The 17,567-nt window shown below is 37.4% G+C and overlaps 1 protein-coding gene across 2 annotated transcripts; it reads right to left on the bottom strand.

Moving 5' to 3' along the window:
- Positions 1-993: 993 nt before the first annotated feature.
- pdgfbb (platelet-derived growth factor beta polypeptide b) lies at positions 994-15,670 on the bottom strand. Of its 2 annotated transcripts, none has more exons than XM_048198522.1 (7): positions 14,791-15,670; positions 9,815-9,911; positions 9,130-9,192; positions 6,358-6,551; positions 3,820-4,753; positions 2,237-2,378; positions 994-2,121 (listed from the first exon to the last, which is right to left on the bottom strand). In XM_048198522.1, exons 1-6 carry the CDS (start codon positions 14,857-14,859, stop codon positions 2,248-2,250), a joined length of 1,488 nt encoding a protein of 495 aa, XP_048054479.1. In that variant the 5' UTR covers positions 14,860-15,670; the 3' UTR covers positions 994-2,121; positions 2,237-2,247. The 2 variants fall into 2 exon arrangements, with proteins under 2 accessions (XP_048054479.1, XP_048054485.1); XM_048198528.1 differs by having other exon boundaries at positions 994-2,117.
- Between the last annotated feature and the right edge of the window lie 1,897 nt (positions 15,671-17,567).

The following is a 17,567-nucleotide window of genomic DNA, read 5'->3' as shown; positions in this document are numbered from 1 at the left end:
TGGCGCTAGAGTGAGTTAGAGACTCCAAAATTGGCTGTGGATAATGTTCAGACTGTTCTCTATCGGTGTGCCAAATTTTATAATTTTCACTCAAGAGCGGAAGAGAAAACGGATACTATAGGTGCCTTCGCACCTTCTGTGCTAGGCCCTTAAATATGGTTTTCTATTTTATTATATTTAAAAAGGTGTGATGCAGAGCTGAATTTCTGTGATCAAAGCTGAATTTTCAGCATCATTCCTCCAGTCTTCAGTGTCACATGATCCTTCAGAAATCATTCTAATATGATGATTTGCTGCTCAAGGAACATTTTTGAATGTTAATATTAAATACAGTTCTGCTGCTTAATATTGTTTGTGGAAAGCATGATACTTTTTTCTTTTTTCGATGAATAGAAAGCTCAAAAGAACATTTTTTTTTTCAAATTGATATTTTGTAACATTATAAATGTCTGCGTCACCTTTGATCAATGATAGGTCCTAGCTGACCCCAAACATTTGATTGGTAGGGAAAGTTTGTAGAATGTGTCAAATATGGGATCAAAACCCTCTGATAAATTCAATCATAAACAAGCCAAAATGAAAATGAAATGCTGCTGGCAGAGACTGTAAGTACAGAAGTGAAGTTTTCTGGGCAAATGAGGTGGGAATAAGCTAGTTTTATCAGGTTGACAGAGGAAAAACACACCATTATTAATGCGCTGTGCTGAAAACGAGTTTATGTAGCTTAACTGGTATGCATAGCGCTAACAACCCCAAGTTCATGGCTTTGATTCCCAGGAAACACGCTGCTTCGAATAAAAGTGTCTGCCAAATGAGTTAAAGACTGTGTGCAACAAATGAAGTGCATGTGAGGATCTAAATAGCTTTGTATTTGTTTCTTAACTGAAGGTAGTGGTAATAACCTTTTAAAAGATTACAACATTAAATCATATTAAAATTACATGACAAATTTAAAAAAAAATCTTAATGAGACCATGTATTACACCTTAATGGTTAGTGTTTAAATTTTATTCTTAATATAAAAAGAGTGCAAATTCTGCACAATCTGCAAGGTTTAGTAAAGATCCAAAACAGACCATCTGTACATGAACATACTAAAAAATAATCCACATTTTGGTCTTCTGGTGTTGTAAGACTTTGATGAAACACTGGGCCTGCTGTGAACAGAACAGATTTACAAAAGAATAAATAATATTAATGAATAAAACTCTTACTGCTTTGTGTTATAACGTAGCACCTTTACACTCTTAGAGGTCTGAGGAATTAATTGAGACAGAAATGCATTCCCTTGCTTTATCCTGTGTGAATTTCCAGTGTTAAGAATCGCTTAAATAATAACTAATGATACTGCAAACAACTTGACTGGTAATATATTAAAATACAAAGTTGTTCAAGCGTTTTCTGTCTCGGTATGTTTTAGGTAAAAGCACATAGTTTGAAATACGGCATAAAATAACATGTTTCGAGTGCATCCCTGGAAATAGTGTGCTTTTTTAAAGACTTCTTTTTGAAAATCCTTGACCAGAGGAAAAATGATGCTTCATGAAATCCAAGCCTCATTTTCACCACTGATTCCACAACAGAACTGAAAACGGCAACCGCTTTTTTGGGTGATTCAAAAAGAAAGGTAAAAGATGTAGCACAGATATAACTACTGGTTCTCTCTTAAGGTAAGTGGATCATGGGAAATATAGTTTTTTTTCAGGCTATTCTCTTCCACCTTTTACTAGTTCTGTGCTGAACAAGCTGTTTACCACTACATACTGACCCAGCATAATACTATTAGTCTGATCAGTGTTCAAAAGATGTTTCATGTTTACATGGTTCTCAAGTCCCACTTCTAGGATTTTTGGAGCTAGAAGGCTGAATGTCCTTTCAAAGAGCCAACTGGAGCACAGGGAATCTTCAGCAGGTGCAAGAGAACCTGCAACAATACTCCATGCAAGCATCTTCTGTGTCAGGACTGTCCCTTTCCTCATGACTTTGAGCAGAGAAGGAGAGAGGTGAGTTGCAGATGTTCTTCGAAAAGTGATTAGTGCCGCAACTCTTAATGTCCCTGGACACACCGGTTACATAAATAAGAACTCATATGGGTGAAATGACTTCCATCTGAACATCTATCTGCGAGAGAGCATGGGGGGAAAAAAGTACTGCATTAAATGCTGTTACCCTTAAACATTTGACTATATATTAAGTGTTATTTTATTTTAGTATTTTGCTAATCTGAGCAGCTCACCTGTGTTTGTGTTACATGAGAAGGGCTCTCATTGCAGACTTGCTGATACGATTACGTTGTTTTCTCTTCCTTTTCGGGGGGTGAGGAGGTGGCCTGTGAGGTTTGTGTGCAGGGAGATGTTGCAGAGGAGGAGATGTAGTTCCTGTTTCCAGCACAAGAAAAATCTACTTTTAATCTATCTATATTATATTCTGATTTTGCAGTGTCGTGCGGTATTGTTGTGTTGTATTGAATCCAATAAAATTAGCCTTTTTATTCTGCACAATAATAAGTATTGCATTTGATTTATGCTATCCATAAATGCAGCGTTATGCAAGTGTTACTTTCTGTTCGTGGTATGTAGGAGTCTGGTAGAATATATTCTTAGTCAACTGAGATATTCATAGGCATCTATCTATTCTGCTCTGAAGAGCCAATAAAGCGTACCTCACCAGCTTTTCTTAAAGGATTAGTTCACTTATGAATTCAAATTTCCTGATAATTTACTCACCCCCATGTCATCCAAGATGTTAATGTCTTTCTTTCTTCAGTCGAAAAGAAATTGAAAATGGATTTTGAGGAAAACATCCTAGAATTTTTCTCCATATAGTGGACTTCAGCGGCCACCAATGGATTGAAGGTCCAAATTGCAGTTTAAATGCAGCTTCAAAGGGCTCTACAGCCGAGGAATAAGGGTCTTATCTAGCAAAACATTTGGTAATTTTCTAAAAAAAAAAAAATTATATACTTTTTAAGCACAAATGCTCATTTTGCACTGCTCTGCGATGCTAACGCCACGCATGATGTAATCATGTTGGAAAGGTCATACGTGATGAAGGCGAAAGTACCGCGCAAATGTTTACAAAGCGAACGTGCAAAGATTAAGTCAAATGGCCTTTACAAAAAAAGGTAAAACAACAATGTGGCGAGCAGGGCGGGCGAGAGCCACGAGGGAACGGTGCGAGGCTGGTGCGCCTCGCAGGTGGAGCTCATTATCTTTCGCGTCACCGGCCTCTCGCCGTTCCCTCACGGCTCTTGATTTTGAGGCTCTTCCCTCCACAAACGATTTTGAAGTTGGAGGAGAAAATGAGATGGTTTTACTTCCGCATTACTTCCACCTATGTCACGCGTGACCTTTCCAACACGATTACGTAATGCGTGGCGCATCGCAGAGCTAGTGCAAGATGAGCATTTGTGGTTAAAAAGGATATAATTTTTTATTATTTTTAGAAAATGACAGATCGTTTCGTTAGATAAGACCCTTATTCCTCGTCTGGTATCGTTTAAAGCCCTTTGAAGCTGCACTGAAACTGCAATTTGGACCTTCAACCCGTTGAACCCCACTGAAGTCCACTATGTGGAGAAAAATCCTGGAAAGTTTTCCTCAAAAACCTTAATTTCTTTTCGACTGAAGAAAGACATTAACATCTTGGATGACATGGGGGAGAGTAAATTATCAGTAAATTTTAATTCTGAAGTGAACTAATCCTTTAAGCCAAATGTGCTACTGTATTGTCCAGCTGACTATGACTAATTTCTACCAAACAGTGGAAGAACATGGATGAATGGAAAAATCTGTTTGTTTTTGTGTTTTGGTATTTTACCTGTCCGTTGTGTGGTTGTATAAGTGTGTTGTTGTTTATGATGGAGCTGCTGTAGTTTCTCGTCCGGCTGTCTATTCGTCTGTTGTATTTTGAGGTGATGTTTGTGTTTCTGCTCCTCTAGGAGTTTGTGTTGTAGCAGCAAGTCTTCCATCTCCTGCTCCTTGGCCTTTCTGTCCATTTGTCTCTGCTCTCGCTCCTCCTCCTTCACCTCTACGTCTGAGGTCTCACCTCTCACTTTCTGACCGTTCTCCTCTACATCTCCCAGATTCTGACTTGCTGTTTCTGTGGCATTGAAAGCAAGTTGCTCTGTCTGATTGGTTGTTTGCAATTTTTCGATTTCTTGTGTGAGATTTGACTGGTGCTTAAAAGTCTGATTGGTTAATTCCAATGGACCCATATTATATTCTGATGTCTGATTGGTTGTACTTTGGTTGGCATTACTCTGTGATTCGAACTGAGTAACATTGTGCAGTGACGAAATAGTTTCTTCCTGCTCGGTATGATTCGGCAGTGGAGCCATCGTTCCCTGTGTTGACGTGCCATTCGTGTTGCTGTGTCTCCTCCTGTCTGTAGGGTGACGATGATGACCTTTGCCCCCTCCATACTGAGTCTCGTTCCGATCCCAGCCATCATGGCCGAAATGGAAAGTGTCTGGTGCTCCCGATTCAGAGAACCTCTCTTTGGGCAGCCAGCTGTGGCTGAACAGGTCATCCAGGCTTAACCTCTGGTTGTGTTTGAGTTCATCCCTGCTATGGAGCTCAACTTTAGGTCGAGTTTTCCCCGAACGATCCCGTGCATCCAGTTTTTGGCCGGATGATTTCCGACGCTGCGCAGGCCGAGGAGCCGGCTGACAGCGGCACTCTACATGGTCAATGACGGAGACGACGGCCTTATCATAGAGCGGCCGCTTGTTCACGTACTGTATCTTCATCACCTGAGGATGAAGAGGAGAGGAAACTGAAAATGGTGCATATGCACCCACAAAATAAAAAGGTAAAAAAGCTTTCATTGGGGTATTACCCTTTTAAAATGTACACCTTTATACATTGTTTACCCCTTAAACGGTGCATATTAGCACCTACATTTAGTAGGACCTAAATGGTACATATTAGTAATAGTATCTTTGAAAGGGTACCACCAGTGACAGCTTTTATACATTTTTTTCTGAGAATGTATGGTAAGTACTAGGGGTGTAACAATATACAGTGTCAACATTATATCGCAATACAGTATGTATTGTGGATAGCAACTATTTAGTTTACCCAGAATGAAAGTTTAAATTTAGCATTCAATATGGTAAACCCAGAAGTTCACACTTTTGAGCTTCCATGTTTATTAATTATTATTAATAAATGAAAAATAAAATACAATATTTAAAACTTTTTAAATGTATGTATTTAGGGACAGAGTGCAATCTGTCTAATAGTTCTGTATTTTTAGCTATGCGAATTTTGAATTTTCCTATTCTGGTTTCACCATTTCAAGTCCACACTCTGATGTAATACAAAGTCATTTTAATGAACAGTACTTTTTGTTAAATTAAAATTAAAATTAAAATTTCCTGATCATTTACTCACCCCCATGTCATCCAAGATGTTCATGTCTTTCTTTCTTCAGTCGAAAAGAAATTAAGGTTTTTAATGAAAAGATTCCAGGATTTTTCTCCTTATAGTGGACTTCAATGGGTACCAAACTGTTGAAGGTCAAAATTATAGTTTCAGTGCAGCTTCAAAGCATTCTACACGATCCCAGACGAGGAATAAGGGTCTTATCTAGCGAAACCATCACTCATTTTCTAAAAACAAAATTAAAATTGTATACATTTTAACCATAAATGCTCATCTTGAACTAGCTCTCTTCTTCTTCTTCTCTATTTGAATTCCAGCAGTGTAGATGCTGCTAAGTGTATTACTGCCCTCCACAGGTCAAAGTTTGAACTAAATTATCATATACAATATGCTAGTGCAAGTATATAACAATTACTTCAAACTTTGACCTGTGGAGGGCAGTAATACACTTAGCAGTGTCTACACTGCTGGAATTCAAATAGAGAAGAAGAAGAAGAAGAAGAAGAAGAAGAAGAAGAAGAAGAAGAGAGCTAGTTCAAGATGAGCATTTATTGTTAAGCCATATAAAAATTTAATTTATTTTTAGAAAATGGCCAATGTTTTTCTCTAGATAAGACTCTTATTTCTCGTCTGGGATCATGTAAAACACTTTGAAGCTGCACTGAAACTGTAATTTTGACCTTCAAAACCGACCTTTGACCTTCTTTTCGACTGAAGAAAGAAAGACATGAACATCTTGGATGACATGGGGGTGAGTACATCATCAGGAAAATTTAATTTGAAAGTGAACTAATCCTTTAACTGTGTATCTTAGATGCAATAATAATAATAAAAAACGTACCTTTTTACTATTTCGGCTTTGTTCAAACATGTGAGGGTAACAGAACCAACAGTATCAAACCAAATTGTGACATGAGTGTATTGTTACACCCCTAGTAAGTACGCACTTGAAAAGAGTGTGTGTGTGAACCTGTAGGTATCTTGTGTGTGTGAGTACAGGAACACACTGCAGGGTCTTGGTGTTACAGCAGCCTGAACACCTCTGCACCTCCACGCACGGAGGCCACAACAGGAAATTTGCATTGCTACGGTCCAACATGGAGCGGGTGACCTCGATGACCTCAGTCCTGATCTTACAGATGGCTTGCTGAGCCGGCTGAGCATCTGCAGACAAACACAGAAACACACAGACAAAAATGAACTACATGGAAAACGTATAAGACTCGATTTTTACAGGCGCTTGTCGTCAAGGGCCTCTTAATCTCAAGCCCCAAACCCCTCTTTTCAGACTTTTTTAAAGGGAATCATTCCCAGTTTTGACAGACGTTTTATTCTTGGGGATTTCAACGTACAGCTAAATTCTTTAGCCAAAGAATTTTTGAGCCTTTTTGACTCTTTTGACCTGGTACAGCTAGTGAATCTTAATCAGACAATTTTAGACGTGAGAGTTTTGACAAATTTTTAGGCCAGTCTCCAACCTTTCTTTTATGTCCAAAATCTTGGAGAAAACAGTGTTTCACAAACTACAGAGCTTTCTGGATGAAAACAAGATTTTTTAAGTTTTCCAATCAGGATTTAGAAAATACCACTCCAGGAAAGAGCAGTGGTAAAAGTTCTAAACAATATACTCTTAATTCCGGCAAATCTGCTGTGTTAGCGCTGTTAGATTTGAGTGCAGTGTTTGACACAACTGACCATGTTTTCATCTCACGTTTGGAGCACTGTGTGGGCATTCGGGAAAATGTTCTTGCAGTAAATGGTTTCAATCTTATTTTAAAGGTGCCATAGAATTGAACATTGAATTTACCTCTGCATAGTTGAATAACAAGAGTTCAGTACATGGAAATGACATACAGTGAGCCTCAAACACCATTGTTTCCTCCTTCTTATGTAAATCTCGTGTGTGAAAACACCACGGAAAAAAGGGCGAATCCCAACATAACACCGACTGTTACGTACCAGTTGGGATCATTATTATTTACGCCCCCAAAATTTGCATATGCCAGCCCATGTTCAAAGCAAGGCAGTATTAATGTTGTGGAGCTGCACAGCCGAATCATCAGAAGTTCTTCAGGTATTGTGAAGCAAGCAAGCAAGCAAGAACAATAGCGAAAATGGCAGATGGAGCGATAATAACTGTTCATGATCCACGATATCATGATATATTTAGTGATATTTGTAAATTGTCTTTCTAAATGTTTCGTTAGCATGTTGCTAAAGTACTGTTAAATGTGGTTAAAGTTACCATCGTTTCTTACTGTATTCACGGAGACCAGAGCCATGTCGTTATTTTCATTTTTAACCCGAAAACGTTTGCAGTCTGTATAATTCATAAACGCATCTTCATTCTTATTGAGTTTCTCCAACAGTGTGTAGCTTTAGCCCCATTAGCCTTGCAGCACAGAATCAAATTTTAACAAACATACACAAAATACATGCTATACTTGCGTGATCTGATATGCTCCTTCACAAACAGTTTGTAAAGATCTATTTTGAGAGTTATATTAGCTGTGTGAACTTCGGTATTATTTATGCAATGTTTAATGGAGTCGCGATCTTGGGGGCGGGGAGCACGAGCATTTAAAGGTGTACACACACCAAATAAGCGCATTTTTAATAAATAAAATAGGCAGTTAAAACATGGTATAATAAAAAAATCTATGGGGTATTTTGAGCTGAAACTTCACAGACACATTCACCTTAGACTTATATTACATCTTGTGAAATGGACATTCTATGGCAGCTTTAATAATAGAAGCATTCAATTTCTGTTAGAATTGGTGAATTCTCTTCAGGTGCAGCTTCCTTTACTTATGGTGTTCCTCAAGGTTGTTCCCATATTGTTCTCCTTGTATATGGTTCCTTTGGTGTCGATTTTAAAAAAATGGTATCTCTTTATATTGTCATGCTGACAATATCCAAATCTATCTGCCGCTGGGATCTAACAAGAGGGGTTTGAATACTCTTTTGGCTTGTCTAACTGATGTAAAGGCCCAAATGTCCTTAAATTTTCTCCACCTCAATAAAGCCAAAACTGAGATTATAGTTTTTGAATCTTCAGAAGCTGTTAGCACACCTTGTTTAAACTTTGGTAGTGCTCTTAAATTTGACAAACATATACCATTTTTTCATCTTCAAGTCTTCAAGTCCTAGCTTAGGTAAAATAATTTCTGCCTTTTAAGGACTTTGAAAGGGTAATCCAATGGAGAGCACATTACTCCAATTTTAATTTCTTTGCATGGCTTTCAATTCACCGCAGAAGTGTTGCTAAAACAAAGTAAAACTCAAAACACATCTGTTTTCTCTGGCTTTTAATCGTAGCTGATTTGTTGTCTGTGTTTGTAATCTGCTTTGTTGTATGGTTTTAATTTTGATGGTCTTTGATATATTGTCCAGCACCTTGGTCAACAATCTTTAACTGTAATGGTGCTAATAATTAATATTAAAAGTTGACATTGACATTATGAGACCTCGGCATTGATAAAACTCTGTGTATGGCTCTGTCTTGTAATAATGATGATGAATGACAGAGAGATTTGCTGACTTGTTGTGATGAGCATTATTGAAAAGCGCATGTTATACACTGACACAAAATAAATCAATATAATAGTTCATAAGAATTAAACCACTAAATAATATAATATAATAAAATATAGGTTTAGAATATTTAACAAATAACGACAACATAAAGGAGAATAAAACATGATGATACAGCAACAAGCAAGAAGAGCAAAGTACTAACCCAGAAGACTCCGTGGCAGACGGTTGCTGGTGTCGTTTTCATGATGAATGTCTGGCTCAACCTCTGGAGAACAAAATAACAGCAACTTTCAAACATGAACAGGTAGCAAATTAGTGGTGAATATGCATGAACTCATTTAATGGCAGACCCTTTCAGCTTGTTTCTATTTTCTAGGGATGAAGAGGACTGGCACATCATACCACACATTGGTTAAGGTTTTTTTTAATGGTTTTGGATGGGCTCTTTTGTCACATGAAGCGAAAGCACTTAAGTAACTCTGGATAAGAGTGTCTGAATGCCTTAAATCTAAATGAGGACAACATACGGTTCAAAGTCAAAGACAAAAAGGTGCTTTTTAATAAGTATTCAAGATGCATTCTATATTTAGTGTGTGATACTGGGGTGTTGTTGCCCAGAGTCATAATTAACACTTCTATTAAAGGGCAATAATTGCCTCCAGGAAAGTCAGAAGTATTTTGAAACTTCATCAAAAAACACTTCAAATTAGCTACATATTAAAAAGCATGCACCTCTAAAACAGCAAATACATTTGACGACTACAGTAAAGGTCACTACAGTGTCAAGAGAGTCACTAAACCCATAGGCTTAGAAACAAATATAAAAAGAAGTTCAATAACAGAAAATAGAGGCTCGAGCAATCTCTGTGAGATTTCCAATTCTTTACCTATGGATTCAGAGAACAGTAGAAACTGCAGGTCCTGAATAGAAGATACAGATCCACCCTTCACCAACTCAACCACAGCGGCCGGGAGAGGATCGGCCTAGAAGAGAGAGGAAAAGGAACTGATTCGTTAGAAATAATCAGCAGTTACACTAACATTCAAAAGTTTAGAATCAGTAAGATTTTTTTTAAAAAAAAATAATTCTTTCATTCTGCAAAAGTTCTATTAAATTGATCAAAAGTGAGAGAAAAAAAAATTGTTATCAAAAAGTCCTATTTGGTGTTCTTTGATTCATCAAAGAATCCTAAAAATAATGTATCACGGTTTCCACAAAATATTATGTTTTCAACATTGATAATAATAATAAATGTTTTTTGATCATCAAATCATCATATTAGAATGATTTCTGAAGGATCATGTGACACTGAAGACTGGAGAAATGATGCAGCTTTACCATCACAGGAATACATTACTTTTTAAAATATATTTAAATAGAAATATAAATGACCGTCAGTCAGCCAAACTTGCGATTAACCCAGAAATTGTCATTATGACCTATGGACTTTTGTTATCCCCTTTGATATATACAAAATAAATAAATGTACATGCAACATTAACTAATAGTTTAATTGAAATATATACATATGGATAATTATACAAAATATGAAATACAGTTTTAAAATATCTTAACAAAATAACAATAAAACAATATAATTTTGTTAATAGCTAAGTCAGTTAAATGCAATTAGAGTCGATTATATCAACATTTGAGCATACAATTCTGAATGACCCATCAGATTCAAGTATTCCAAAGAGAGCATATATAAAATAATATGAATGTGGTGTGTGTGTGTTTGAGTGTGTGAGACAGAACATTATGGATGCTGGTTTGTCTCAGGGTGTCAGTGCAGGTCTTGGGGACACAATAGCCCTGTTCATAGCATGTCCAGACAGGGGCCACTGACCCTCGTCTCATCTGTCTCATCTGGCAGCATTTATGCAGGACACAGGAAAGAGTGCAGAGAGGAAGTGGGGGATGGAGAGATGGAGAAAAGGTGAGTTTGAGGAGGAGAAAGAGAGAGATGGATGAGGGAGGCTACCGGAAGGATGGAGTATTTCAGTTATTGGCGTGATAAGGGAAATCAGTCACATTACTGGCTGGTGATTCAGACAGTTTCGCATGGGCAGAACAAATGCAGGAATACAAGCGTGCCAAATGTTAAGAAACATTCTAAATTTGCCGCACCTCTTGCGGTATGCACTTATAATTCAACAGAAATGGATGCATGGTGAATCACTGGTGAATTTTATACTCTTGGGAGCTTTGAGAAGCTCAGTGATCCTGTTTTGTCCAAATGCATAAATCTTGTGAATCATCAGTTTTCCATCTTTAATTTCTTCTCACATTCTCAAGCGCTCTATCATCCGGTTGTGCATGCATGAACTTCTGCCAACACCACAGCATGATTTCAATTCAGATCTATAGTGCACAGCAGGACATAAATAAGCAGGTAAAGATTTGGACGTCGATAAAACGTTGTCACAGTGATTTCTTGATACTGAACTCATCACGGCACTGATGGATAGAATGAAAACGCAACACTAGCATTGCCAAGTTCGGAGTGTCTATTTACACTAAGTGCTAATAGCGTCCCTTGTTGGCAAACACTATTTACACTAGCTCCGCCCACCAATGTCTAACAGTGTTTAATAATATTAAGTGTTTATTGGGTAGGGGAAGGTGTAGGGAGGGGTTTTATTCTCCTAATAAGGCAGCATCAATTTAATAATTCTAATAAATATAATCATTTACACTCTATGATATTATTGCATCCAGTTAATGTGCAAAAATACTGAGGTGCAAATAATATCTGCCAATATAAAGTATAGATAGCATCTAATTACTATTTACTCTTATTGCAAAGAACTGATCATTTTACATGGTGTAAATAGCATATTTTTACTTAGTGCAAATAGCCGCTGCCTTAAAAGTTTGGGGTTGGTAAGACTTTGTAAAATGTCTTCGAATGAAGACTTAAAAATACAGTAATATTGTGAAATATTATTATACATTTAAAAAAGTTTTCTATTCTTATATATAATTTCAAATGTAATTTATTCCCGTGATGGTAAAGCTGATTTTATCAATGTTGAAATTGATCATATTTTTGTGGAAACTGTGATATATTTCTTCAGGATTCTTTGAAGAAAAGAAAGACCAAGTGAAAACAGCATTCATTTGAAACTGAAAATCTTTTGTAAAACTGTAAAAGTCTTTACATACACCTTAACACACACTAATTCACACCTATTTGATTCATAGACATTTGTAATACATCACACAAGCACACTAAATTGCTTTATGACTACCCAATGTAAATATATAGCATCACACTTGGACAAAAAAATACACATACAGACTCCAGATGGCACACAAAAAGACCACACACACGAATAGAATAGAATAGAATAGAATAGAATAGAATAGAATAGAATAGAATAGAATAGAATAGAATAGAATAGAATAAGAGGAAATGTTTGTTTGCAGAGGTTGCAAAGCTCAGGAGACTTAAAGGGATAGTTCACCCAAAAATGAAAATTATATCATTATTTACTCACCCTCAAGTTGTTCCAAACCTGTATAAATTTCTTTGTTCTGTTGAACACAAAGGAAGATATTTTGAAGAATGTGTTAAACTGAACAGTTTTGGGGCACCATTGACTTCCATAGTAGTTTTTTTCCTACTATGGAAGTCAATGGTGCCCCAAAGTGGCCTGGTTACAAACGTTCATCAAAATATCTTTCTTTGTCTTCAACAGAACAAAGAAATTTATACAGGTTTGGACCAGCTTGAGGGTGAGTAAATGATGACAGAATTTTCATTTTTGGGTGAACTATCCCTTTAAGAGCTCTCATTTATGTATCATCTTCATCTCAGACATTTCTTCTAAACAAATGAGAAAATTGTTGATGTACAATAGACAGAAAAGTTGAGATAATTTAGTACATTTTGGTAAACATTTGAGTTAATATTCAGATTTCTGACTTTAGTTTGACTTTGGTCAAATCTGACACATTATTGAGATCTCTTCAGAAAGGTGATATGATATTTGATATTTGATATGATTGCATCTGAGATATTAAAGAGAATTAATTTGTATTTTTCTTTCCTAATGGAGAAGACTTGACTTAATTAGAAAAATAATTCATTAATTAAATATTATTTATTACATTATAAATAATGAAATATTTTCAAAATAAAATAAACATTATTACATTTAAGCAAAAATTAGAATATCACAAAAAAAAAATGGCAGTTAAGATGATACTTGCAGGTTGCCTCATCCAAACAAACCAATGAATTGGTGTGGGATGGTGGCGTGTGCTGAACTACAACCTCTGAGCATTCTGGGATTGTGGAGGAGTGGTGGAATGCACAGGCAATGTTGGGGAGTAATGATACATAATTGCACATCTGCTGACAATGCTCTCTCACACACACACACACACACATGCCCATATCATAACACATGCAAATATGCACAGCCATCAGTTTGTGTAGCTGCAAGAAATAATACTGCATGTCTGTATGGTTTTAATTTTTATCTGTGAATGAAAACATATAATCAAGTGAATATGTTGTACTTGTCTAATTTTCACCTAGCAGGATTTTTCCATCCAAATCACACATCATAAAGAGATGAAAAATAATGTTGTTACTCAGGGGAACTCCCGAAGAGCACATCTTAAAGTTGAGAGGGATCATAATCACAGCTTTTAAATAAGTTTTGATCATGCATTTCCCTTCAAATAAGGAATTACATTTTAAGCATTCAATTTTGAACATCCTTCCATGAAAAGGTGCATGATTTAGAAATGACTTCCTATCGGTTTTTTGAGGGTGGGGTTAGTTGGGGGGGTGGTTTTGATTGAGTGCCTAACGCAGCACAACTGCGATGGTCAGAGGAAGGCCAAACACATTAGAACCTGCACATCTCGGGTGCTAAATGTCAACAATCCTTGGTGCACCAATCAGGATTACAAGCTGGCCTTCAGCCATCAGATCACTGATTCATTTCATAGAATCAACCATGGAGAATTCTTCATATGATTCTCCATGGGTGGTTTATGATGTTGTGGGTTGCCACCGGTTACACAGCAAAGTTCATGTATCAGTAATAATATTCAAAGAGGCTTTGAAGCACTGGGAAGAATGTTTCCATAAAGGGATCTCTGTCAAACTACAAAAAGTCCAAAAGAAAAAAAAAATTTAATAAAAGTAGGCTATTCCATAAGACTCTTGTGTAATATTCTGTTCATTTAAATTATTCTCTAGAATATCATTTGCCTCATTCTTCAGATTTAAAATACATCTGCCAACACGTCACATCAGATCATTAAAAATGCCAATTTCCATTGGTTAATGGATCATAACAAACTATGCATCAGTTCTAATATCTGAAATCGAGAATTAAATTGAAGAGTTGCAGTGAAGGGAAGATTTTCAACATTCAGGTCTAAACATGCAGATGCATCTTGCCTATTTTAATTACATTTATACAAGTTGTTGCTTCTGACATGTGTTGCTATATAAAACTAAAAATGAGCTACAGCAGAGGGGGAGATTTTCTGGGGGGAAAAAAAACTTAAATTTTGTCTTGTTTCCAAAACAAATCTATCATATGGCTCTAAAAGAATATGCGTATTGAGACTTTTGCCTGTTTTTTGTCCTTTTTTGGGGGCTTGTCACCATAAACTCTTATGGAGAACCAAAAAATAGTTTGGATAAAAATATGAGGGGGAGTAAATGATAACAGATTATTTCATTTGAATGTCCCTGTCCACTCTATCAGATAAAAAATAAAACGTACTAATGTGTATTGTTAAAGAACTAGGCCTATAAAAGGGCATCAGGCACCAATGAACTTTCCCAGTTAGGAAGTTGAGAATCATTAATGTCCATTGAGTCACTCTTACCTCCGCACTGCCAAACCGCAGACACGCCGCCGCAAGTACCGCGAGAAGTAGCGGGATCCGCGATCTCATCTTGCTGCCGTGCCGCTGCGGGGCTCCGCGGGACAGCGCGCATTTAGAGAGACTCGCACGAGACGCTCAGCACTGGACTCCGACTCGCGAGCAAATATCGGGTTAATTAAGCAGCAGTTCGAGTCCCTCAGCGGCTCTGCAGGCTCGACATTCCTCTCAGTGCGCAAACATTCAAATTGCCCTCCACGGCAGAATGAGTCTCTCTTCTGAGGAGCAAGTGGCCCATTTGAAGTCCTTTGAAAGGCAGTTTGCGGATTAAAGTGAAGAGTTTTTCTTCCAGGCGAAGCACCAAAATTCCGGATTCCTCAGATGGCGTTTATTTAATCATTGATTTACATGCTCCAGTCCAATAAAGACGTCTCTTAATATTATCTGAGAAAACGGTCGTCTAAAATACCTGTTCAGTCATGTCAATTTTAAAAAAGTAATTCAAAATGTTTTATCAGGACTTTTTTTTTTTCTTTTTTTAAAATAAAAAACGTATTTTATAATAGGCCTATAAAGTGGTGCGCGTGCGGTCCCTTTGTTTGGTACAAAATATCACTATTAACTCCACATCACCGTTGATTAAATATATAGAAAAGTTATATATAAAAAAGTCTTTCCAATCCAAGATGCTCCATGTGTAGTACACGAGGGTCCCTTCGTCTTTGCATTGCCCCTAATGAAAGCGACATTAATGGAAGTTAAATTAAAACTCCTGGTCTTGCAGTTTTCTTATCAATGTCCAGCGCGTGCACGGCCCCGCGCGAGCTGTCTGTGCGGTGTTGATTATGGGACTGTGGCTCTGAGGAGGATTTCAGGGGTCTGTATGTGGACTCTTATCTTACCCTCCCCTTAAAGGCAGGGCTGTACTCACTAAGAAAGAGAGAGAGAGAGGATGGGAGGTGGGTGAGGAGCTCAGACGAGGTCCTGTTGCTTCAGTGTGGATGCCTGGAACACATTTTAACGGTAGAAACATCCTTTAGATATACATATGCATGAGAACAAGTAACATTTTATTATGTTTTCCATTAATACCACTTATAATATAATAAACTATGTAATATACCATTTACTCACCCTCATGTTGTGTTTGGCTTGCTTTCTTCTGTTGAACACTTTTGCAAAATGTTCATGCTGCTCTTTTCTATAAGTATTCAGCTATCCCATGACACATTCACTATATTCCAAGTATGAAGGCATTCAGTAGACCTATATATTTTATGTCATATACTAAAAAAAATCATATTAGCATATTTACAGTATAGGCTACTGTATTCAAACATGCACTACCGTTACTTCTTGAATGTTTGAATTCACTTCATACAGACATTAAAGTTATTTTTACTTAAGATGTTCTTTTATATGTTTGCATGATGATGCAAAAACTTTTCAATTAGCATATTTGAAAAAAAAAAAAAAAAATGCATAAATGAAAAAAAAATTGCATAATAGCATGAATAAGTTAATGTTTCATTAGCATAGAATGAATGGGATGGTGGCTGACATATTCTCTCCAGCCAGGGCACTTTTAAATGTTTTCACAGCATTGCCCATGGCGATGGAATCAAAAGGTGCATCTATAAATACCAAAATTCTTCAAAGCTATTTTAAATCTTATGACCTTTCAGACTTGCACAATGGGTGTCCGAGTTATGAAATCAAGAGGTCGGCAGCCTAAAATGAAGATGACATGAACAGCTCTGTTATACATAAATTAATGTAAATCTTCATGCATTAGTTAGATTAATTTATTTATCCCCACTAAGAACCTTTCACTCTTAAAAATAAAGTGATGCCATAGAAGAACCATTATAGGTTCCCCAAAGAACCTTTCAATTAAAAGTTCTTAAAAGAACCATTTTATCTTAGTGTGAAGAACATTTTATAATCTAGAGAACCTTTTTTTATTATACACTCTTATAAAGGTTCTTTATTGGCATCTGGTTCCATGAAGAACCAGTAACTATTTTGGGTTCCCCAAGAGATCTGGGGAATTTGGAGGCCAAGTCAACTCCTCAGACTCGTTGTTGTGCTCCTCAAACTATTCCTGAACCTTTTTTGCTTTGTGGCAGGGCGCATTATCCTGCTGAAAGAGGCCACAGCCACCAGAATACTGTTTCCATGAAAGGGTGTACATGGTCTGCGACAATGCTTAGGTAGGTGGTACGTGTCAAAGTAACATCCACATGGATGGTAGGACCCAAGGTTTCCCAGCAGAACATTCCCCAAAGCATCACACTGCCTTCTTCCCATAGTACATCCTGGTGCCATGTGTTCCCCAGGTAAGCGACGCACACACACGCGTCCATCCATGTGATGTAAGAGAAAACGTGATTCATCAGACCAGGCCACTTTCTTCCATTGCTCCGTGGTCCAGTTCTGATGCTCACGTGCCCACTATTGGCGCTTTTGGCGGTGGACAGGGGTCAGTATGAACACCCTGACTGGTCTGTGGTTATGCAGCCCCATACACAACAAACTGTGATGCACTGTGTATTCTGACACCTTTCTATCAGAACCAGTATTAACTTCTTGAGCAAATTGAGCTACAGTAGCTCGTCTGTTGGATCGGGCCACACGGGCCAGCCTTCGCTCCCCACGTGCATCAGTGAGACTTGGCTGCCCATGACCCTGTCGCAGGTTCACCACTGTTTGATAGACACTGACCACTGCAGATCGGGAACACCCCACCCACTAACAGGCCTGAAACACACTTCTTAAAT

The sequence above is a fragment of the Megalobrama amblycephala genome, linkage group LG1 (genome assembly GCF_018812025.1).
Source record: "Megalobrama amblycephala isolate DHTTF-2021 linkage group LG1, ASM1881202v1, whole genome shotgun sequence".
NCBI classification, from domain to species: Eukaryota; Metazoa; Chordata; class Actinopteri; order Cypriniformes; family Xenocyprididae; genus Megalobrama; species Megalobrama amblycephala.
The sequence above is the reverse complement of the archived record's forward strand: the minus strand, read 5'-3'. Positions and strand labels throughout refer to the sequence as shown.

What these genes read in the sequence shown, in the direction of transcription:
- pdgfbb (XM_048198522.1), bottom strand. Translation starts at nt 14,859, where the DNA reads ATGAGATCGCGGATCCCGCTACTTCTCGCGGTACTTGCGGCGGCGTGT. An exon ending in ACTGTTCTCTGAATCCATAG is followed by an intron (nt 9,193 to 9,814) that starts GTAAAGAATTGG and finishes TTTGTTCTCCAG; the next exon opens with AGGTTGAGCCAGACATTCAT. An exon ending in TCTGCCACGGAGTCTTCTGG is followed by an intron (nt 6,552 to 9,129) that starts GTTAGTACTTTG and finishes GTTTGTCTGCAG; the next exon opens with ATGCTCAGCCGGCTCAGCAA.